The sequence below is a fragment of the Leptonotus elevatus genome, chromosome 10 (assembly GCF_054856555.1).
Source record: "Leptonotus elevatus isolate MCC_2025b chromosome 10, RoL_Lele_1.0, whole genome shotgun sequence".
Lineage (NCBI taxonomy): Eukaryota > Metazoa > Chordata > Actinopteri > Syngnathiformes > Syngnathidae > Leptonotus > Leptonotus elevatus.
In genome coordinates, this window is record NC_141248.1 from 4,740,565 (window position 1) to 4,764,487 (window position 23,923).

At 39.2% G+C, this 23,923-nt stretch overlaps 3 protein-coding genes and 2 non-coding genes across 5 annotated transcripts; 4 read left to right on the forward strand and 1 right to left on the reverse strand.

Moving 5' to 3' along the window:
- The first annotated feature begins 1,154 nt into the window (after nucleotides 1-1,154).
- On the forward strand, nucleotides 1,155-10,107 carry LOC147166795 (retinol dehydrogenase 12). The gene is made up of 6 exons (XM_086086080.1): nucleotides 1,155-1,382; nucleotides 3,360-3,599; nucleotides 3,895-3,984; nucleotides 5,055-5,243; nucleotides 5,335-5,444; nucleotides 8,620-10,107. The coding sequence occupies exons 1-6, from the start codon at nucleotides 1,226-1,228 to the stop codon at nucleotides 8,797-8,799; spliced, it is 966 nt and encodes a 321-aa protein (XP_085942206.1). The 5' UTR covers nucleotides 1,155-1,225; the 3' UTR covers nucleotides 8,800-10,107.
- Nucleotides 10,108-10,868: 761 nt separating this feature from the next.
- On the reverse strand, nucleotides 10,869-12,798 carry mlnl (motilin-like). Its single transcript, XM_086087765.1, has 5 exons — nucleotides 12,691-12,798; nucleotides 11,663-11,793; nucleotides 11,291-11,392; nucleotides 11,094-11,199; nucleotides 10,869-10,974 (listed from the first exon to the last, which is right to left on the reverse strand). The coding sequence occupies exons 2-5, from the start codon at nucleotides 11,780-11,782 to the stop codon at nucleotides 10,967-10,969; spliced, it is 336 nt and encodes a 111-aa protein (XP_085943891.1). The 5' UTR covers nucleotides 11,783-11,793; nucleotides 12,691-12,798; the 3' UTR covers nucleotides 10,869-10,966.
- A 2,288-nt stretch (nucleotides 12,799-15,086) lies between these two features.
- Nucleotides 15,087-21,830, forward strand: nop56 (NOP56 ribonucleoprotein homolog). The gene is made up of 12 exons (XM_086087898.1): nucleotides 15,087-15,187; nucleotides 16,317-16,406; nucleotides 16,480-16,594; nucleotides 17,697-17,861; nucleotides 18,050-18,248; nucleotides 18,400-18,587; nucleotides 19,153-19,304; nucleotides 19,501-19,601; nucleotides 19,917-20,065; nucleotides 20,709-20,830; nucleotides 21,018-21,122; nucleotides 21,375-21,830. The coding sequence occupies exons 1-12, from the start codon at nucleotides 15,185-15,187 to the stop codon at nucleotides 21,666-21,668; spliced, it is 1,683 nt and encodes a 560-aa protein (XP_085944024.1). The 5' UTR covers nucleotides 15,087-15,184; the 3' UTR covers nucleotides 21,669-21,830.
- Nucleotides 18,619-18,749, forward strand: LOC147166798 (small nucleolar RNA SNORA26). The gene has a single exon (XR_015096395.1). It is a non-coding gene; the product is annotated as a small nucleolar RNA SNORA26 (small nucleolar RNA).
- Nucleotides 20,870-20,936, forward strand: LOC147166799 (small nucleolar RNA SNORD57). The gene has a single exon (XR_015096400.1). It is a non-coding gene; the product is annotated as a small nucleolar RNA SNORD57 (small nucleolar RNA).
- Nucleotides 21,831-23,923: the final 2,093 nt, after the last annotated feature.

The window sequence follows — 23,923 nt, forward strand, 5'->3', positions numbered from 1 at the left end:
TATCGTATATATAAAAGTAAATCCCACCTTGCTGTATCCAGTCGCGTCCCCATGTCATGCCATAGTTTGGCTTTTATACCTTTGTCGGCATACCCTTTAACGGTAATATACAATGCCGGTCTCTCTTGAACCAAAGAGACAAAGTCATCTTGCCGATCTTCTGTCCAGACAGACAATGTACGTTAAAATGCGTAGGGTACAGCAGGGTGACGATGCGCAAAATGAGTGGGAAAATGGTCCAGGCTTTCCATCAGTACTGTTTATCCGAGTTTGTCACTTCCTCATCTGATTCGCTACCTAACAGCCCATCACAGTGATCAAATGGCACAACGCCAATTCAACATATGGAATTTGATTACACCCCCCCCCCCCCCACCAACGTATTCCAACTTGATCCGACTTTACAACAGTAATTTATACACTGATCAGATACCGCATGCGTCGGCCCAATGCTGTCCGACTCCCGACGTCGGATTGGTGTCTAGGCCTTTACACAGATTGAGGAAATATGCTGAGTTTCTCAGACATTTTGAGTGTTGAAGAGTGTCAATTGATTCGTTCTTAAGCTACATTCACCACTTTAAATTGGTTAATATTGTGTAAAAATAACAGAACGAGTGGGGACAGACCAATAGAATTGATTTGTGAAAAAAAATGAAATTGACGTAGCCTGCAGGATTTCCACCCGTTAGCGAAAATATTTAGTTTTGTTGATCGCAGAAAACCGCAGATAAAGGCATGGTGGGGCAGACAGGATTCCTCCCCACTATGCAGTCACCTTTAAAGTAGCTCCATCGCCCTCATTGAAGACGACAAGACCGCATTGGCCATAGATGGTAGCTTTCTTCTTCTAAATAGTCACCTAGCTCAGAATTTAAAAAGACTAAAGGCTAATCTTGTGCTGCTCAATGCTACAAGAGTTGTGTTGATAAAAGTGTAATCTTGCAAACATATCAAGTAAACGACCTGCCACAGGTACTGGAAGATAATGGTCAATGACAGGCATGAAAATGACCAGAAAAGCTTGCAAACTAACCACGTTGAGTGTCAGTGTCTAAGGCAATAGATTACGACATCCTTGATGAATCAGTAACCATATATGGTTACATGGTCATGAGCGCTCAGTGGTCACGCCTACTTGCCGTGGACTGCCTCACATTGTCACACATCCAACTTAGCAGCTGCGGGACTCATCTGCTTGTTCTCCAAGCACACTGGCAGTACAATGGGCTGGCTGGATGTGATCGCCCACCCGCTGTGGATGGTAACCACGATGCTGCTGTGGATGGTGGTGCGCTTGCAGCGGAGAGGGTCCTGGGACCCATGCGCCTGCCCCACGCAGCTCAGAGGGAAGACAGCGATAGTGACAGGGGCCAATTCAGGTCTGCTTGAGTCTTGTGTTTCCAGCAATATCCCAGTGCTTTTTTTGAGTAATTTAATGATTTCACAGAAATGCAACCCTTTTTGCTGTAAGCGTTGTATTCTGTCTCCCCTTGTGTATAAAATTAACTATTACTATACAAGTTAAATAAATATTTACAAATACAAATGTGATTAATTTTGGCTTTGAATATTAATTTAAATCCTTTTATGCCAAGTTAGAAATGTATTTGGGTAACATGAGACATTAATAATACAGTCATGGTCAAGATGATACAGCCACTATAAAACAATTGTAAAGTTAATATGTATCACATGTGCGGTAAATGCATGTGTGGTATTTTTTCATTTTGGATGTTATTTATACTGCCAAATTGTTAAAATCATACAGTCAACATTACAAATGCATTTAAATGAATTTGAGTATGCTTTAAAACTTAATTTGCTTCGGCAGTTCAGTTCCAAAAGTGAAACTCAGATCAGTGAAGTTTCATGATTGTATTTTCATTGTCATTCACCATTTTGATAACATACAGTTAACAATAACCCAGAGTATCCTGAGAAATTACTATAATAAACAGTCAAGGTGATTGTTAATTTGAATTTATAGAGGTAGGAATTGGATTCTGAAAGTTTTCACTTTTTGAATGGAGATGGAGCTATTGAAACAAATGCACATCCAATATAATACAATATTCTAAAAGCACTCTGTGGGCCTATACCTATTGACCAGTGTAAAGAATTGCAAACTCTTCCTTCATACTTTTTATACTTTATACATACTTCATAATAATATCAAATAACATTATAGGTACATATATTCACTGTCCAAATATTGTCAAATCAAATTCCTATTTTTATTTTATTTATTATTATTATTATTTATGTATTTATTTATTTATGTATTTATTTTTAACAAATCAATAATATTGGTCTGCCCCTTCTTGAATAATAGCCTCTTCCCTAAATCTATGGTTATTGTGCAGCATAACTGTCGCCTATATTGAATACTTTGTTGCAGTAGGAAGATTGCGAGCCATGGAGGTAATTTTCCATGCAGATTCGTATCTGTATGACAGGGGTTAGTTGGCTCTCTATTTCGTGTATCACATCGCTCAGCGTTCTAAGATCTTTGAAAAAGAACACAGGCATTTGCTTTTGTGATTTAGTAATGTCTTTTTGTACGGTCAAGGCCCTCGGCATGACTGCAGACTTTGATGTGGACGGCTGGTGCTGGCGTCGTGTTCGTACCATTTTAAGCAATGATAGCGTCATAAATTAGCAAGTTATTAGCATGTAAAAAAATAGTGATTGAACATAATTTTGTGGGTAGTGTAAGGCTTCTCTTCTGCCCAAATCAATCTAATGATTAACTATTCTCACCATACAATATCCCTAAGAAGTATTCTTTCTTGAAATCATGAATTCTTCAATCAGATTGCTTTCATGTTTCAAGTTTAAATTAATCAAAATACCATTTCTGTTTTCAAACTGCTGTTAAGAGGGTTTTTTTTTTAAATCTCAAACAGAATTGTTGACAAAACTTCCAAACCCAGATCTTTTTATCTTAACAAATATTACATTGGTGTTGCCAGTAACTCAAACAACAAATATCATGAAAAGTAGAATGTCTCATTTTACATTGAACTGTTATACACTCATCTTACCTGTTTGGTTGCGGACACCCTATTCAGTCGATGTGAAGGAATTTCAGTATGTTATCACATGCTGCATAGGACGACTATGCGACAATGCTATGTGTAAAGATAACTTTATTTGTTTTCTCTAATGGAAGGTGTTATTCTGACATACTAAATATAGGCTGCAGTATTTATTGCATGTATCATTTAAGTTCTCAGGAAAGAGCTTTTGCATTTGTATTAACACCGTCAATAGACTAATTCTGTTTTCAGCTCTTGCGCAATATCACTTTCTGATCGCACTGCGCTACTGTGTTTTCTCTTCCACTCTACTCTTAGGGATCGGAAAGTTCATCGCCATGGACTTTGCCCGCCGGGGTGCCCGTGTCATTCTGGCTTGTCGAAGTGTGTCTCGTGGGGCGGCAGCAGCGGAAGAAATCCAAGCAAAAACAGGAAACAGTGACGTCCATGTACGTCAAGTGGACCTTTCCTCGATGGACTCCGTCAGAGATTTTACGGAGAAAATTTTGGAGGAGGAAAGCGCTCTTCACATCCTTGTCAACAATGCTGGAGTGTCAGGTGATACACTTCACTTTGAAGTTTAGTTTTGTGGTATTAGTAATGTTGTATAAGAATGTGTCAGAATTCATTAAATGCAGGGAAATCTTTATATGAAATATAATTAGGGCACCAATACAGCATAAAGTGCGTATCCACAATACGCATGTGTTGTTTTTTAATTCCACTTTGTTTTCTAATGGCAGTATTATAAATAATATAGGTCAACACCCATTCATTATGATTACATTGTGGGAAGAAAACAAAGGTTTGGGGTGGAAGTACAAGTCTAATATGTATCCCTTTTTTCCATTAGGTTTACCCCGGCAGATTACCAAAGATGGGTTTGATATTTCTTTTGCAACCAATCACTTGGGGCCATTCCTCCTCACGAACCTGCTACTCGGTAGGGTTAGAGAACTCTTATTTAATACTGCATATGTATCAAGAGTATTGGTAGAATATTACATAACTGTAATTTCCACGTGAGAATATTTGCCATGTTCCACCAGGCTACCTGGCTATGTATGAGCCACAAAACCTTAACTCAACTTTATTTATAGAGCACATTGCATACAAAGTGCGTACATGGAGCAAACTGGACAAAAGTTGCCTAAATGAGAAAGTGTCCTTTTTGCTTAGCAGGGCATATATCAGACTGTCATCCATATAGCAATGGAAGGAAATAAAGTTTTCTAAATAGATAGAACCCAGGGGCGGCAAATACAGCAAAAGCAGCACGGGCCTCATGATTGAACCCTGTGGAACACCATACAAAAGTGAGGCAGAGCAGGATTCAGAGCAAGCAAGGCTAACACAAAAAGTTCTGTCTGGCAAATAAAGTAAACCACTCTAAAGTGCTACCACTGAAGCCCACCTGGTTCAGAAAATGTGCCTCAGAATACTGTGGTCCACCGTATTGAATGCTGCAGTCAGATAAGACGCATTGTCTCCAGTGTCATTAGCTAGCAGGATGTCATTAAAAACTCTTAACAGATTCTGTCATCTTAAAGGGGAAGTCAACCCCCCAAAACATTTTGACAATAATATGCTCTATGCAGCCCCGCTAGTCTAAATATGGCATTCTGGTTAATATTGCGTAAATGGAATACGAGTTATTATAAAGCAGCAAAATCCTGCCATTTTTATCCCTCTAAGGGGGCGGCCATTTTGCCACTTGCTGTCGACTGAAGATGACATCAATGTTGCTCAGGTCACAGGTAACAACCAATCACAGCGCAGCTTCAGAAAGCAGGTGAGCTCTGATTGGTTGTTGCCTGAGCCCTGACCAAACATTGATCTTCAGTCGACAGCAAGTGGCAAAATGGCCGCTTAAGGTTGACTTCCACTTAAAAACCTCAGTGGAAAATCTCTGTGATTATAATCTGAGCAAACATGCACAAAACAATTTTTTGTTCATGATTAAGTACTCACCCACTATGCGATACCCCACCCGATCCCCACTGTTTCTTTCAGACCTGATAAAAAGTTCAGCTCCAGCACGTATTGTCACTGTCAGCTCTGTCAACCACAAAAAGGGTGAAGTGGACTTCTCTCATTTTCATGGGGAAAATGTTACTCACAATCTTGATCGAGTTTACAACCACACTAAGCTGCACAACATCATCTGCACTAATGAGTTAGCGCGGAGGCTTCAAGGATCAGGTAGGCTAAAATTTCTTTGAATTCCATGTATTAATCCTGCAAATTTGCTATTATATTTTTGTTGGCATGCATGTGTGTTGATGTTACGTAGATGTCACCGCCAACTCAGTCCACCCTGGTATTGTCATGACGGCAATGATGAGGCACTATCCCTTAAGGATTCGTTTTATCTTCAGCCTCATTGGACAGTTCTTTTTCAAGGTGAGTGCACTGTCAACTTTATTTGGACTGACACTGATGTCAAGAAAGAATAATGAATAATGTTCTCAAATGCTTATCAAGTAGTTATGGAATAACCTTGCACAAAGGTGTGTCAGGCAGAATAACTAAATGGCATTTGTTGACATACATTCGACAGATTAATAGCATTGTGTTCACCTAAATGGGCCCAGACTTTACACCAAGGTTATTATAGTTTTGGAAGTTTAATTTTAGTTAGTTTTTATTTCGTTTTGAGTTAGTTTTTTTTTTAAGTTAGTTTTAATTAGTTTTCAGGGTGGTTCTGTTAGTTTTTATTAGTTTCAGTTTTTAAAAAATGCATCATTTTAGTTTACTTTTAGTTAGTTTCAGTATTAGTTTTCGTTTAGTTTTTTGTTTTTTAAATGTGTATTAGTCTTGCGCAGAGGTGGCAAATCCAGGTTCAGAGAGTAAAAACTCTGCCATCTAGCAGGTAAACGAGCACCATGGGAGCTAGCCAGGGAACTAGCTAGCTAGCACGTGGTTTAAAGCCAAACTGTGTTAGGGTTTTTATTTTCCGGACCTGGATTTGCTACCTCTGCTTGTGCACAATATTTAATAACCACCATGGTAAAATGAGAAAAGTAACTAATTTCATTCCTAGCGTTGCATTTCGTTGTTGCCTCAGAGCGACGTCATCTGAAGGTGCTTTTCTATTGGCTGCTGCTAGATGACATCACTTCTGTGTGACACTTTCAAACATCCTTATTCCGGTTAAATAAATATACTTAAAATCACATGCCGTGCGAGTTTTGTGTGTTAAGAAAAAAATTGGCTCAATAAAGTTTAGGGAAAAGACAATAGTGACATGCTGGTCAATAAGTTATAATTGCCAAAACAATTAGGGCTCTATTTTGATCAGGGTGGAAAGGTTATCTGTGATTGTCCTGGCCAACATCATCCCCAAGCGGATGTCTGCTTGCAGTTTCTTATAAACTTACTTTTTCTGCTTTGATCTACTGCATGCACTCCCATGCTGTATTCCAAGGGAATGAGTGGAGCTTACCTTAATTGGCCTGGGAACAAGTCAGCTGTGTTTACTCCCACACCAGCACAAGCGTCTATGTAAATACCAAAACAAAGAAAACTCCACTTACTGTATGCGCACAGTTAGACTGTACTTTGTGCTAGACTTGTGCAAGGCACGAAAATAGGGCCCTTAAAGTCAGCCGTCAAGCTTTACATTTACGGTATATTAATTATTGAAATACTGTATCATAAAATAACGTGCAAATAACATGCCCAAATGCAAAACAGTTGTTTTTCCATTTCGATCGATGGTTTACTCTAAAAACAGTTGGGTCAAAAATAACCCAGCTATGGGTCAAAAATTGGACCGACCCTCTACTTGGGTCAATTTGACCCAACTTTGTGTCAAGAAATGTGTCTTTTAGTGTAAAACAAATCATTAATATCGGTCAGATCCTTTACTTGGGTCCAAAAATTGGGTCATTTTGTATAAAACAGCCCAGAAAGTGGATCAGTCCATTTTTTATCCATAATTGGGTTACTTTTGAGCCAACAGTTTTTAGAGTGTTCTTAGCTTGGTTTCGGTGAGTCTTTCTCAGGGGTTCAGTGGATTCAAGACACATGTCTGTTTTGTTCACACCACCTGTATGATTCATGATGTCACACGCCGATCATTGGCTGCAGCTGATCATGGCCACAATATTTGGTGTTGCCACATTGTACTGTAATCTTTTAGTGCTAGGAAAGCTCTTGACATACTGATATTGCTTGATACAACGTATTTTTTGCAAGCAACCTTTTTTTAAGATGGTAGACATAAAAAAAAGAAAAGAAAAGAAAAGGGAGACTTTGTTGCAGAAATGATATGAGAGTGATATTTGCCAAGGTCAAGCCGCATACTTCATATCCTGACTCTGTAAGGCAACAGCAAAAGGTACATTGATTTGGGTTGGGTTTTTTTTTGAGTGTCTGTTTCATTCTGTGCACTAATAAAATACATATGTTTTGAATTGGGGGGGAAAAAATCACGTTTTATTTTTCTGATTACAAAGAGTTCTGTGACTACATGTATGAAACTTGCAGGGTCCAATACCTCAAATGGAGTTAACCCTTCTGCTACTGACCCATTTGAACGTTAAAGTAAATGTTGAAAGTAGTTTTTAGGCATACACTTCTGCTAATCAACATTTTGTACACATTTTTGTTAAAGCATTGTGTTCCTCTGTGAGAGGAAAAATGTATTGAAATTGTTAGTGATAGACTTAAAGAGAGATTTAAAATAATGTTTTTTGTTTTTTTTGTTTTTTTTCTGAAACGTTTTTTGATCATTAAGCAGAGAGAGAGAGAGAGAGAGCGAGAGAGAGAGAGAGAGAGAGAGAGAGAGAGAGAGAGAGAGAGAATCACCAGAACGAAAATGAAGTATTGGCTTTGTTAGTTAAGCAGGATTACACACACACACAAAACTTCTGATACTTTTGAATAATTACATATGAGCCTGTGTCAAATTGACCCAGGATGTTACTACTAACCCAGAGAAACAAAGCAACACTTAATTAAGTATTATATTTGTTATTAGTAAAAATAAAAGAGTTTCCGACAATTTGGGATAATTAAATATACCTCCGGGTCATTTTGACCCAGACACATTATAGCTGTTCCTGAGAAATGAGCACAACACACTGGTTAAAATGAATTATTGAATTTGGATTATGCACATTTCTGACACGGGTCAATGTGACCCAGGGCCATTATTGTTGTTCCTCTCAAACAAACAGAACTGGAGGGTTAAGAACCACTACGCTTGCCGTTGTCAGCATTCAAACTGAATTATTTCCTAGCTATAATTGAATATCACTGAGCATAAAGAGCCCAATGCCATATTTGAGGAAGTAATATAAACATGAAATTTATAATGTCTCTGAAATTAAATGTATGTTTCAGTTGATTTGTTGGGGTTGGATTGTTGGATTGTAATTATACAGGGTGGGCAATAAATATGCATAATAGGGTTTGTCTATCTATTAAACATATGATATGATATGTATCTACGATACCTAGTGTTGTCTGAAACGTGAAAAAATATACATTATGCATTTTCTATGTATGGAAACTGACAGCCACTGATGGGTGAGCGTAATTGTTAGCTGACCTTACTTTCACATCTGCTCAGTCCGCAGAGGAGGGGGCAGTCAGCGCCATCTACTGCGCCGTATCAGAGGAAGCAGAAGGCATAAGTGGAAAGTATTTTGACAGCGACTGCTCCATTGTCCTCCCCGCCCCCTTGGCCCGGGACGCAGCCCTCGCTGTCAAGGACTTTGAGATCTGTGAAAGACTGACGTCCAAGCTATGAAACAATGTTCCTGCTGATAACAGAAAGAGGTCCAATTGAATATGCTTGTTGTTAAGTGACTGCTGTAACATTTAAACCATAAGGTTCAATCAATTGTATTTTTTTAACTGTGAAAGATAGAAACCATGCACTGCCGTGTTTATAGCAGAGTATTGCATATGTTTTAATTTAATGTATTCTGGTTGCTGTTTTTATTTTTATTTTTTATAGCTGATAGATAATTGCAGGGTTCAGCAGTTTTTTTGTTTTTTGAACTACTTCTTTGGTACTAATTCAAGGGAAAGCTACCAGTTCAATCCACAAAAAATATGCTGAATCACTCTGTTATTAAAAGAAGACAGTAATCATGCTTATGTGTTATTTTCATATACTGTTATTAGTAAGACATGCCCCACTGAATTTACTGAAAATCAATTTTGATGATAGGAGTATTGTAATTACTGAGAGTTGTTATTTGTCAAACCGTAATAAATTGCTTTTAAGAAAATTAACATTCTGAAGTAATATCTTTCAAACTGTAAAAGCTAGAAAGTCTTTACCATTATGTTCTTGAAACAAATTTTCATAATTTGCACCATCTTTTCTGAAGAGGTGTATTATATTTTGGGGATTTATTGTAAATGTTGATTCTCACTGCTTTATATTCTTATTATTTTATTCTTAATTTTTCATGAAAACACAAATGTGACTTTATATTATTAGAGTTCCTTTTTGTGCTTCTTTTACAAAAAAAATTGTTTTCACTCAAGCTGCCTTCATTGTTATTGCCACTGTAGCGAGCCTCATTATGCTGTTGCAATACATCAGAGGGATCTGTGAGACAAAGTGCTGGGATGCGGCAGCTGTTTTAGCAAAATGTATGTTTTTTTGTTGTCTTTTTTCTGAGATAGCATGAATTTATGAACGTGTCAGAACAATTGCATGTCTTTACTGTTACTGCAATTATAAAGACAAGAGTGTAATGGGTTTAATGAGTATTTAGTTTATTTATGAAATTGTAGCCTATGCCCACAGAATTTGAAGGGCTACTACACATGTTAATCTTGCAATTTAGATGACTTATCTGTAGCTCTTTGACTTTACTGTTATGGAAGAAGTGTATTTCCTTGGTGACCATTTACTTTAAGTTGGGAGATAATGCATACTTTAAAAAAAAATCAATGTATTTGTACTTTGCGTAGTTAAGGTTCACACTTACGTTGTTAATTGTTCATATATAAAGATTTTACACCAATCTGTAAAGTTAGACTTGATGTTCACTGCTGATTTTGTTTTATTACTGAATAAAGTTGTTCTTTGTAAATGAAAGTAAGAATTTTCACTTGAATTTTTAAGAAATCTTGTTGTTGTTTAACAAATATTTGGATTGCACTGCTACAAAACTGGTGCATTTGTCTCGACTGTCTTTATGTGAACAAGATGGCTGCGTTAGCTTGCAACAGTGATTATTTTAAACATATTTTTTGTCCTACGGCGGCAATAATAGTAAAAAAATAAAAATAAACACTAATATCCACTGTAAATTAGCATATCATCACCATTATTTAATTATTATTTATTTTTATTTTTTTATTTACTAGATGGAATTTACTACTGTCAACTCAGGAGCATTTCACTAGCCTAAGAGCTAATCCACTAAACAGCCAGCAGCCTAATGGAGCACCAGACTCGTGCAGCAGCACAAGCTGACATGCAGGAAAAAGCGGAAGAGGCGCAAATGTGGCTGTCAAGATGCACTGACTACGATCTTTTCAATCTTTAGTATTATGAGCGAAAACATTACATGAAATCATCAATAACCTTTTGAAAGGATTTCTTTCAGAGTGGCTGTTTCATTTACCAATATTAAACCAAGGCTTCATAAATTAAAATAAAATTAGAATTACAATGCAAATAAATGTCTTTAGCATTATTGATTTATGTCTTCAAGTGTTTACATTTTGAAATTCTCATTTATAGGAAATCACAAGGGTTCCATTACTGATGACCTACTGCTATACTTTAAAACAGGCCTGTGGGCTATGAGTAATTTTGGACAACAACAAAGGCTTCAATAAGTTAAACAATTTCCCTTTATTGATTGATTTATTGAAACACAAGCAAATATAAGAGCATTCTGTCTTTTGAAGAATTCATACAGCAACTTTATCTTCTGTTCTTCAGCACGCTACTTAGCTGTAAAGACAAGGAATATGAAAGAACCCAATCACTTTTTGTTTGTTCCTAGTTCCTCCATGTTAATCATCATCGGTCACTTGTCAACAAAGTTTTTAGTTCTTGGATTATTTTAGTACCTTTCTGTCTCTCATCCACAATTTCATGGATGAGCTCCTCAAGCACAGGAGCAACATGGTCCAGTTGTTTGGGTGAAAGACGCACTGTGATATCCACTGTTTGATCCTATACACACATAGAAAATTAACATCCTGTATTATACAACACAATGGGGGTGGCTATATTGAGTCGGGGCATGTGTATACTGTAGACGCACTGGATTTCCACCGTGGTCAACTTGAGGAAGCTGTTGGATAGCAACTTCTTCAAACTGGCCGTCCTCCGACCGAGGCTCCATATCTTTTCTACCCTCTCGCTCCTGGAGAGCAGACAACCAATCACAAAACACAAAGTCGCAGCGGAGTTAATTCTTGAGAGGTTGTTGTGGGCTTTTTTTTCCTTTTTTTTTTTTACTATTTGTGTTATTCCTCTCTTTACTTTGTCATCAGTGTTCCTCCATGCGGCTACAGTCCCTTGGAGCTTAAATTTCAGAATAATATGGAACATCAAGCTGTTTGGAAATGGTCTCATACTTAAGTTTTAGCGTGCTTGTCAGTACATGCTGTCCAATGTAACCCAGTTGTCTTACTTTCATCAGCAACATCTCCTTTGGGCTAAAAAAGGTGATGTGTCCTTGTGTCCTCTCAACCAGCAACGCCATAAGGCACGCCAACATCACGCAGACAGCAACAGCTCCACGCATGCTCATTCTGCTCTGTGCTGGACAAATGGGAAGATGCACACTTACAATGTAAGATCCAACACTAGACTTGCATCAGAAATTTTGATTTAAAGGGGAAGTCATTCAATAATGTGTTCTATGCGACCTTAATAGTCTAAACGTGCTATTCTGATTAATGCTGTATTTGTGGAATATGAATTAAGCAACAAAATCCACTCGTTTTTATCCATCTCAGGGGGCGGCCATTTTACCATTTTCTGCCAAATGAAATGACATCACAGTTGCTCAGTGCTCAGGAAATGACCAATCACGGTTCAGCTTGTGACTGTCACATGACTAGACTCAGAAAACAGGTAAGCCTTGAATGGTTGTTACCTGAGTCCTTGGGCACTGTGATGTCATTTTCAGTCAACAGCAAGAGGCAAAATGGCCGCCCCCTGAGATAGCTAAAAATGGGTGGATTTTGCTGCTTAATTCATATTCCACAAACGCAATATTAATCAGAATACCGTGTTTTGACTCCTTCAAGATACCTTAAAATAAGCCCGGTATCATCCCAATACCTTTAATAAAATTAATGATGTCCAGTTTTGTGTGATTCCGTCAGTAAGTAATAATAGCTGTTTCGGTCAAAGATGAGCATTTTTATATTTGTAGACAAAATTGGCAATACATTACATTCTTTGGGCGTATTCTTGTGACCAGTGAGTGTAGACTCTGAGAAATAGTACGTAGGTGTGTAATAAGTCATACGGACACATGAAAATTTGCAAATGCAGATTGACAAATATGTGTGTGGGAGTGCAGGGAGTCACAAGACTATACACACTGGATGAGATAAGTTCCTCTGGCAATCTTGACAAGACAGTTCTACATAGTGTTAAACTAATCACAACAGAGTAGAAACAGAAAAAGCCAAAATGTTAAATACTCACGTGTTGTTTGAACCGTGGTCAGTTGGTCCCAGAAGTGCGCTATAGGATGAGAAGAATGTCTCCTGTCTGAATGGGAGCTCGTCCCAGTCAGCTTTTATATCAAGGTACTCCTGATGCCCCGGCTTTTTACTATCCTCCCTCACATCCGCTCCTCAACAGGCTCCTTCTCAAACATTCCCATCCAGGCCTGGAAACACAAAGATCACACATGAATTTGGCTTCTTTTTTTTTGTACACTCAGTGTACATGCATGTTGTCATTTGGTTTTTGATAAGCTCAATACTGAAAAACAGTATTTCATTTTGCATACCACATCTGATCTGTGTGAAATGTATGTAGTTGTCGTACCTCTGTGGGATTTTGTGTCCTTAGAGGTCAGCCATAAATTCTCTGCTTCTAAGAATAAGCCAACACGATGTGACATTTATGACATGGCAGTAATAGAGAGTTGCGCACATCAAGGCTCACATGCATGCGCTCCTAAGAAACCCTGCAACGCTCCACAACGTTAATGATGCTTTTCCTCAAATCCACCACTTGACTATGTTCCTGCATGGTGGTAAAATGTTAGCACATATTGGGTTTGTATTGTACGACCACTCTGGAGAAATGGACTATTAAAAATCACACCTTCGTTGTAGTACAGTGAGTCAAGTACATAAATTGTGTGCAGACCTGAATGAAGCATCAACATGACGTACACGCGCTTTTTGGATTTTCCCTTCTTGAATGTTAGATACCTCCAGTGCAATTATGTTTTATATTTTCAGTACTTATTATAAATGCAGCAAGTGAAGCTCAGAATTTGATGATTTTCATCAGCACCTATCTTCAGGTAGTCACTGATTGCATGAGATCATCCAATTTTTAAACTTCAATCCTCAGTCACCCAACTGTGTGTACACGGTGTATCTGTACACAGCAGTTCTTGTCAATTTGACCTAAAAATCCTGAATGAAGATATTAAGAGCTGTCTAGTCTACAATATATCATTCTCTAACGCTGACTATCACTAGCCAGTGTTTTGTTGACATTTATTTTAGTTCCTATATTTAGTACGCTGTACTACAATAAAGACAAAATTAGCATGTGTGACTATGTCTGCAAGGACCAATACACTAATAAGCTTCGGCTTCATCAAGTCAGCTTTTTTTCTTTTCAGGTATAATTGTGTGTGAAAAATAAATGTTGTATATTGTCTCTATGATTGTCCAAAAGGAAAAATGAACAAATAAAAACAAACAAAACAAAACAAAACAAACACTATAGTAATACAGTATGAAGTGAGTGAACCATAAATAGTTTATATATATATATATATATATATATATATATATATATATATATATATATGCATAATATAGTCACATAGCACCGCATTTCTTTAAATTAAAAAAGGCTATGTTGAACAAAATTAACTCAAAAATGCATATTTTTTGTTAATGCACAGATGGAAGCACTATTTCAACTGGTGTGATTGTCTTAGAAGTTGGTTTCACCTCCCATCTGAGCTGGCTTCATCAGTGCATGCATATAGGTTTAGATGTGGCAATTAAAGCCTGAGTGTATTTATCTATCTATTTATCCCCCAGGGTCTAACCAGGTGTGAAGTGTACTGAAAATAATTCCAAAATATTTGTTAAAATATCAAATAGGTCTTCAGCACCACTTAAGTTTGCTTTATTTTATCTCCTCCCTCCCGATGATATCCATCTATTTATTTTTGATACTGTTTATCCACATTATCACAGCTGACCCAGCCAGTCACAGGACACATATGGATATCAATGGACAGACAAGCATTAATACTCACAATCACACCTAAGGACAATTTAGGGTCTTCAACTAACCTCATGCATGTTCTTGGAATGTGGGAGGAAACCCGTACCTGGATAAAACACATACAAGTGAGCAAAAACTCTAACATAAGCAATGATTTGCAACCCTGTCCCTGTTACTATCTAATTACGTAAATACATGTGAAAATCATATTAGTATTCAAATAAAAACGTAACTTTATGTAATTGAAAAATATTTAATCGGCAATATATATATATGTTTTATACATATTACTGGTGTCTGGCTGAAATGTCAAAAATTGGCATATTTAATATATTTTTTACAAATATATACTATTTGCCATATTTTATTTTATTACTTTTCGCAAAATAGATGAGTTGAATTAGTATCTGTACTTTTATCGTCTTTGTTGTTGTTGTTGTTGTTTGGAAAAGTATTTGTACTTCCACTCAGGGACAGAGAGTGAATACTGTACTTTTAGTAACTTGTACCACCTGGTTGTTGTTTTTTCGCCTGTCCACTAGATGGCACGAGAAGCAATCACAGCTTCTTTGATGCCTCTCGCGATGTTTTCTCGGGATCTCGCGATAATCTATCTCTTGGCTTTGGTTGAAGAGTGACTGAGCTGTCCTTTTAACCGGAGAAGAAGCATCTGAGCGCACACGAATCGTGTGCTGCTGAAGATTCACCAATCATGGTAAGAAAAAAAGTTCTACATATGTATGACTTGGCTATAATTTTAGCTTGGTCATTTACTGCAGACGTGCACGTAAAGTTATTCGTGTTTGTGCATTAAATCGTCTTTTCTGTTTGCCTTTTCCAATCCTGTTCAAGGCCTGATCTCCTTAGCTAAGTCGTTAGCCACCCATGTGGCTAACATTCGATCTGCGTGAATTTGCGTCACATCGCTTTCTACTTAAGAATTACCGCCGCCTAAAATAAATAAACACGTTTAATGTTGTAGTATAAAAACAAAAGTGTTTAAGACGTGCCACCGCTGGAGAACGTAAATTCTAAACTTTGTAATTAGCATGCATTAGCTGCTTGCTGGTTTGCACACGTGGTGTCGTGGCTAACACGAGGTGCACAAACATGTGGCAGGAAAGAGTGCAGTATTTTCACATTTTCATCGATGACTACGTTGTTAAATTAGACCCATTTGCAGGATAATGCGCTTTCTTTGCTTTAAACGTATTTACAAGCTTTGGCGGAGCCAGACTTATAAATGGGGGGGCCAAGATGCTTCAGGGTAACCATAGATTATGCCAAATAATTTGTTTCATAATAAATCAATTTCAATTGAAGTCTGTTGAAATATATATTTAAGTACACATTAAGCATGCAGGAGATTTTTGCACATAATGTGCTGTTTATTAACAATGTACAAAAACATTGAAAGTCTATGAAATAATAATTAGTTTTTAATATGAATACAATTTGAACGCATAGACGTTTAGTTTAAGGAACAAGTCACATTTCGTTTTCTACACACTATATGAAAATATGTTCCTCACACCACCACTTTTATTTTATTTACAGCCACATAATGTTATCCCCCAAATCCTGACTAAAAACGTTAGGGCATATATACTAAGTGTTAAGTATTCTTTAAGCTGTGTGTGATGTTAAAATATTTTATTTTGACATCCATGCATTTAATTTGGAAGGCCGTTTCGTAGTCATCATTCAGCTCATGCATTTATGTAATTAGTTTGTGCAAAGCTTATTCATGTCCATTCAAAACAATTGGTAGTAACGGCGTTCTGTTTTATTAACAAGGTATTTTGTCAAAATAATGTGATAAATAACGAAACTTATTTATTCAGGTGCTGTTGCACGTGTTGTACGAGCATGCGTCCGGCTACGCCTTATTTGCTGTTAAAGAGGTCGAGGAGATTGGCATGCTGCTACCTCAGGTGGGTTTGATTGCCTCGCTGCTACTTAGTTTTACATTGTTGTGGATGTCTCACGGCCGAGTGTATGTTTCAGGTGGAACGGAGTGTCCTGAGTCTGGCAAAGTTCAACACCATGGTGAGCCTGGCTGCCTTTTTCCCTTTTAAGTCAGCACAAGGTGCCCTGGAGAACATAAATGCCGTTTCTGAAGGTAAGTTTTCTTACCGTAAGTTTATGTAAATGTATTGTTTTACTGCACTCAGATGTGGTGATGTTTTCAAATCTGTCAATCCACTGAATTACTGTGCTGACAGCTTTCCGTTGAACCTGAACATCTGACCTTAGACCTTTGTTTGCTGGTGTTTTGTTTAAGTTTAAATTACCCTAATTAATTGTGATTTTATGCTTTTGTAATTTAAAATGTCTTTAAATTTAACTCATTCACTGCCATTGGCGGCTATAGTCGTAAACAAATCCATTTTAACTATTTCTATTTTTTTTAAAAATCCACTTTTGTTAACAAGAGTATGAAAGTATTTAGAGCAGATAGAAAATCGTGAGTTAATTAGTCATGCGATTAATTACAATGACAAATTTAAACGCCTGACACACCTACTTTTTAATAATCGTTTTTAAAGATTTTTTTAAATAAAAAATTAGGTGCGTCAGGTGATTAATTTTTTTGCTCGTAATTAATTGCATGACTTTACTAGTCATGCTTAGTGATCCTCCAGCGTGTGTGGTGCACATGATAACCAACATGGCATTAAGTCTGCTGTAATACCTGGATTCACCTATGAGTGGCAGTGTGGTGCTGCAGGACAACCAGACTGATGAGAAATAGAAACGGAATAAAGTAAATGCACTTTATTTGTTGACCGCATTGTAGTTACTAACAATTGTCATTTGTGTTTGATTAAATTTAAACCAATCATTGAGTAATTGTCTTAAAGTAAAAAAATAAAAATAAAAACTTAAGTATGGACGGATAAGGATTTCACCAAACGACAGTTATACTATAATCTATTATCTACACTTTAAGACACATTAAAATCTCAAATTGGTTATTTCTTTTGGGTTGCAATGCATAAAATGGGCACCATCGGACAAACATCCGATTGGTTGTTGTTTTTTCGCCTGTCCACTGGATGGCACGAGAAGCAATCACAGCTTCTTTGATGCCTCTCACGATAATCTATATCTTGGCGTTGGTTGAAGAGTGACTGAGCTGTCCTTTTTAACCGGAGACATAGACAGAGACCTCGTGTAGCCTCCAAAGCATACGCTTAAAAGGGTTTCTGTCTTTTTTGTAGGTGTGGTTCATGCTGACCTCAAGTTGTTCCTTGAGACGAACCTTCCTCAATCTGGGAAGAAGAAGGCTACACTGGGAGTTGGAGATACCAAAATTGGTGCTGCCTTACAAGAAGAATTTGGTTTCTCCATCCAGACAGGCGGCGTGGTTGCAGAATTAGCAAGAGGTTTGTAGTTTTATGCTACAGCTGCGCATTGTAGAAAACACACGCGGTGTGTTTATGATGTGACAATGTGACCCCTGATACTCATGAAGGTTCATACTGAAAATCTGAACAGCCAGCTGCTCACACAACAATCAGATGCTACTCAAGCTGACACCATCCAACCGTTGCTTTGTTTTGCTTCCTGTCAGGGATTCGTCTTCACTTCCACTTGTTGGTGAAGGGCCTGACGGCCGTGGCGGCCTCCAAGGCCCAGCTGGGTCTGGGTCACAGTTACTCCCGAGCCAAGGTCAAATTTAATGTCAACCGGGCGGACAACATGATCATCCAGTCCATCGCGCTGTTGGATCAGCTCGATAAGGACATCAACACCTTCTCCATGCGGGTCCGGTAAGCCAATCGCGCAGAAGATTTCCAAAAACATAGGGACGGACAGTTTGTGTTGGAAAAGCTTTAAAGATATGTTGGGAACTTGGTGTGCAAGGAATGTGCTACCAATGTGCAAATATTCCTAATGTTGGCCCTTTTCCGTGTGGTTCAGCGAATGGTACGGTTACCACTTCCCCGAGCTGGTGCGGGTCGTGCCAGATAACTCCATGTACTGCCGTCTGGCGCAGCTCATCGGCAACCGCAAGGAGTTGACGGACGAGAGCGTGGAGAGCCTGGAGGAGGTGGTCATGGACAACGCCAAGGCGCAGGCCATCCTCGACGCGTCGCGCTCCTCAATGGGTTCGTACTGTTGTATTGCGTTGAATCCGCTGTGCCCCTTTATCGCACATCTTGGACCGATGAGTGTCTCTGGTGTTGAACACAGGGGGGTAGAGAAAATCTCTCATAAACCTGTAGTGGAGGCTGTCATCCTCGCTGCGGATCCTGTCGGGAGAAACACATGATCATCTTACTAGGTCAGGGGTCAGCAACCTTTCCTGTCAAGAGACATTTTAGGGCAAATAAATAACCAAAAACTCTCGTGAACTGAGGTTTTTTTTCTCACATTAGCATTTTTGGTGCCCTTATTATTATTTTTTCAATTCTCTGGCATTTCTGCCTTTCTCTTCCTTTTTTAATCTTTTATGATTACATTTTGGACATTTTTTGATAATAAAAAAATCATCTTTTCTGAAAACCTTTGAACTGGCATTTTTTAAATCAAATTTATTCATTTGAATAGTATTCTATCTTAAAAAAATATGAATGCTTAAAAAATATATATATATATTTTCTTTTTAGAAAAGAGATCCACGTGCAGCCCTCTTGATTATGTTGATCTTGACACTTTTTTTTGTGTGTGCAGGTATGGACATTTCGCCCATCGACCTGATCAACATCGAGAGGTTCTCCAATCGTGTGGTGTCTCTGGCAGCGTATCGCCTGGAGCTGCAGGAGTACTTGCGCTCCAAGATGAGCCAAGTGGCTCCCAACTTAGCCGCATTGATCGGAGAAGTGGTGAGCTCTTTGGCTTTTTTGCTTATACAAGGAAAAATGAGACCAATGATGTTTGACCAATAATCTGTCAATCCACTGATTTGGTGTGAGGAGAAACTTCTGGTGCTGATGGTCCAACTCTTGCTTGGGTGTTTGTTATTTTTTTCTGAAGACAAGCGCTCCCAAGTAGTCAGCATTTTTATATTTCCGTGTCCAGGTGGGTGCTCGTCTGATCTCCCACGCTGGCAGTCTAACCAACCTGGCAAAGTACCCCGCCTCCACAGTCCAGATCCTGGGAGCAGAGAAGGCCCTGTTCAGGTACTCGGGCGCCCCCTCCCTGCTGGGGAGACCTGTGGTTGCTGTGATGGCAGGGCTGGGTCGGAGCAGAGCAGGGTGACCCGTGAAGACCACCGGTCTTGTCGGGAGTGATCCCCGCTTCCCCCATTGCATCCCAAAGTCTGAGCAACCACGCGCAGCGGCGAGATAAGATGAGAGGAAAATGGTTAGAGGAGCAGATTGACATTTGAATATGCGGTCGTACAACGTGTCCAAATGAACAGCTGCCTTTTGTCCCATAGTCCTGTTTTTATGTTAACGCTTCCCGAGTGTGAAAGCAGCTGTAATCTCGCACAGAGCCCTGAAGACTCGCGGCAACACCCCCAAGTACGGCCTGATCTTCCACTCGACCTTCATCGGCCGCGCTGCCACCAAGAACAAGGGCCGCATCTCCAGATATTTGGCCAACAAGTGCACCATTGCCTCACGCATCGACTGCTTCTCTGGTGAGACCACCTAACGCTCGTTTGTGCGACTGCAGTCCCCTCCGAAAGTATTGGAACGGCAAAGTGCAAATTCCTTGGTTTTTGTTGTGTATATGGAAGACATTTGGGTCTCAGATCAAACGTTCAGAATTCCAACCTCAGTAGGCAAAAAATATTAGAATGTGACTGGTTTGACCCGTGAAACTGTATTTGCTGTTGCGCAAACCGGGATCGTATCTATTGCACAAGCTTTTGGCTCTGAAGGGTATTAGGACCAGTGAAAAGAAGAAAAAAGGTCGGCAGGATTCTGACTTTATTCTAAGCAGTCAGACTTAAATTGTGATTTTTTTTTTTTCCCTCACAATTCATAGCTCTGCGTTGCAGTCAGAATTCTGAGATTAAAGTCTTGAGAACTGAGTCCTTGCCAACCCTTTTTTTTTTCTCCTCTCTTCACTAGCCCTAATCCTGTAACATGAAAGTGGGCTTTAGGGGGGGACTGCACGTCTCTTATGGGCTTTGCTATGATGCTCCAATTTTTCGTCAACAGCATTCAATTTTTTGGATTGATGTTGAGAAATGAATTCCTGAGCTTTCCCACCTGTAGAAGAGTTTTGAGACCTCCATTGCCTCCGATGGATTCATTTTGCGTTTTGGTTCTTTTTAGAATTGCCCTCCAGCGTGTTTGGTGACAAACTGCGCGAGCAGGTGGAGGAGCGCCTGTCTTTCTACGAGTCCGGCGAGCTACCGCGCAAAAATGTTGATGTCATGAAAGAGGCCGCGAAGGAGGTGAGCTCCTTTTCATCATCACTCTGGTGCCGTTAATGCTGTGGATGATGACCAAGTTGTCCCTGATTATAGCTGAGGGTCCAAACTGATTTAATGAGCCTGATGCAGCATTCATTCTGAAGCTAGAAAATACTTAGCAAAGGTTTGGCCCACGTGGTGTTGATCATTCTGTGTTCCCTTTTTGCAGGCGTCAGATGTTGCCGTGGAGATGAAGCGTAAACTAGAAAAACAGGAAAAGAAGCGCAAGAAACGTGAAAAGAAGCAAGCGCTCCTTGCAAACGGTGACACAGAGGTAAACAGCGCCTCATCCTAATGCAACTCTGCATGTTAAAATTTGAGATCCGACTCTTGACCCGTGGTCCTGTCTCAGTGTAATATGCAAGATTAGTCTGACTCCGAACCATTGGCGGGCCCCAAACAGTGGGTTTGATCACTGAAGAGAGTCATACAATTTGAAAGACTTGCTGCAATGACAAATAGGTCATTATGTGACCATCTTACTAAATGAAAAAAAAAACGGTCATTTGACTCTCTTGAATTCTAGGTTAACGGAGACTCCGGGGGGAAAAAGAAACGTGTGGCAGAGGAAGAGCAGGAGGAGGTCGCAGCTGAAGAGATGCCAGCTGCAGGTGACGCACCCACAAAAAAGAAAAAGAAGCGCAAGTCTGAGCCCGAGGAGGAGGCTCCTGCGGTTGAGGTCACGGCAAACGACACTAACACGCCAGCCAAGAAGAAAAAGAAACGGAAGTCGGAGGTCATTGAAGATGAGCCAGCGGAGGACATCCCAGAAACTCCAGTGTCTGAGAAGAAAAAGAAAAAGAAGAAAAACGTGGAGTAAAGAATTGAATATATCAGACTCAAGACAGAATTATTTTTGTGTACAGTTTTTCATTTTATTCCCTTTTTTTTTTGACGATAGTCACGTTTTGTTACCTGTGCCTTGAATTACTTAAAATTTTCTTGTACTTATGTAAATAAAATTCTCAGTGAAAAAAAAAAAGTACCTGTATTGGAATCCAACAATTTACTTCCACCAAATACATTATGACAGATTGTTATAAATCCTAAAAATAAGTTTTTGAAACTAATAAAGCCCAATGTAATGAAAAATCCATATATTGTAAAAAAAATGTAAACAAAAATTTAGTTGAAATGTTGGTGTTGATTTTTTTTTTTTTACTACCTAAGTGTGTTTTTATCACTCCGATTTGAATGGTCAATGTTGGAGTTGGCGAGTTGAGTTAAGCAATGGTTTTATAATATCCGGATTTATTACATTTATGAAATTCTTTTATTTTGGGGTTTTACATTTTTGCCAGTTAAGTGCAAATTGTATTCAATTTTCAGGATATCACTTTGTGATTCCACAATCCCTGTAGATGGCAGCATTGCGTTGGGTTATAAGGGAGGGAGAAAATGCCAGTCCAACTGAATGTATATTTATGGTTTGCGGTCTGGGAGTGAAATTTATTTTGTCTTATATGTTTTCAAATTATAACTTAAAACGAAAGTTATGACTAGCTACGGTTCTATGAGTCCCGGACGACCGCCAGATGGTGGCGCTTCAAGCACTCAATATTCAGTGATTGAAGCACCGCTATCTGGAATGTAGCCGCAAGGGGGCACAGGCCAGTGTCTTTCTTGTGCCAGTCCCAAGCCCGGATAAATACAGAGGGTTGTCAAGCATGCGAATCAAATATATGACTCATACCGGATCGGTCGAGGCCCGGGTTAACAACGACCGCCATCGATGCTGTTGACCTACAGGTGGAAACTGGGCTACTGTTGGTCGAAGAAGGAGAAGAGGAACACCAAGAGTCCAGGAGTGAGAGTAGGGACTTAGAATGTTGGAACTATGACAGGAAAAGGTAGAGAGCTCGTTGATATGATGCAGAGGAGGAAGGTGGACATATTGTGTGTTCAGGAGACAAGGTGGAAAGGGAGCTAAGCTAGAAATTTAGGAGCAGGGTTCAAGTTGTTCTATCATGGTGTAGATAGGAAGATAAATGGAGCCGGAGGAGTTTGTTAGAACGTCCTGGAGGTAAAAAAGAAAAAGTGTCAGAGTGATGAGCCTGAAGCTAGGTATTGAAAGTGTGATGATCAACGTTCTTAGTGGGTATGCGCCACAGGTAGGATGTGAGCTGGAGGAAAAGGAAAACTTTTGGTTGGACCTTGAAATTATGCAGAGCATCCCTAGAAGTGTGAAAGTTGTCATTGGTGCAGACTTCAATGGCCACGTTGGTGCAGAAAACAGGTGATGAGGAGGTGATGGGCAAGTTTGGTATCCAGGAGCGGAACGCAGAAGGACAGATGGTGGTTGAATTTGCAAAAAGAATGGAAATGGCTGTTAATACTTTTTTTTTTCCAGAACAGGCAGGCACATAGGATGACCTACAAGAGTGGAGGTAGGAGTACACAGGTAGACTACATCTTGTGTAGACTGTGTCATCTGCAGGAGATCAGCGACTGCAAAGTAGTGGTAGGTGAGAGTGTAGCCAGTGGATCCAGAGAAAGAGGTTAGCTAAGAAGTGAGACACTGAGAGGACTGAAGAAAGTAGAAATGGGTACAGGGAAATGCAGCGTGAGGTGAAAGTAGAAGTGGCAAAGGCCAAACAAGATACGATGACTTGTATGCTAGGTTGGATAGTAAGGAGGGAGAAACTGATCTATACAGGTTGGCAAGGCAAAGAGACAGAGATGGGAAGGACGTGCAACAGGTCATGGTAATAAAGGATAGGGATGGAAGTGTGATGGGAAGATGGAAAGACTACTTTGAAGAGTTGATGAATGAGGAAAATGAGAGAGAACGAAGAGTAGAAGAGGTGACTGTTGTGGACCAGCAAGTAGCAAAGATTAGTCAGGATAAAGTGTGGAAAGGCACTCGGTGATGATGATATACCTGTGGAGGTATGGAATTGTCTAGGAGAGGTATCAGTAGAATTTCTGACTGGGTTGTTCAACAGGATGTTAGATAGTGACAAGTGTGCTGGTGCCCATTTTTAAGAAGAAGGGAAGACGTGCACAGTTGTTGCAACTACAGAGGAATAACGCTGATGAGCCACACAATGAAGTTATGGGAAAGAGTAGTTGAAG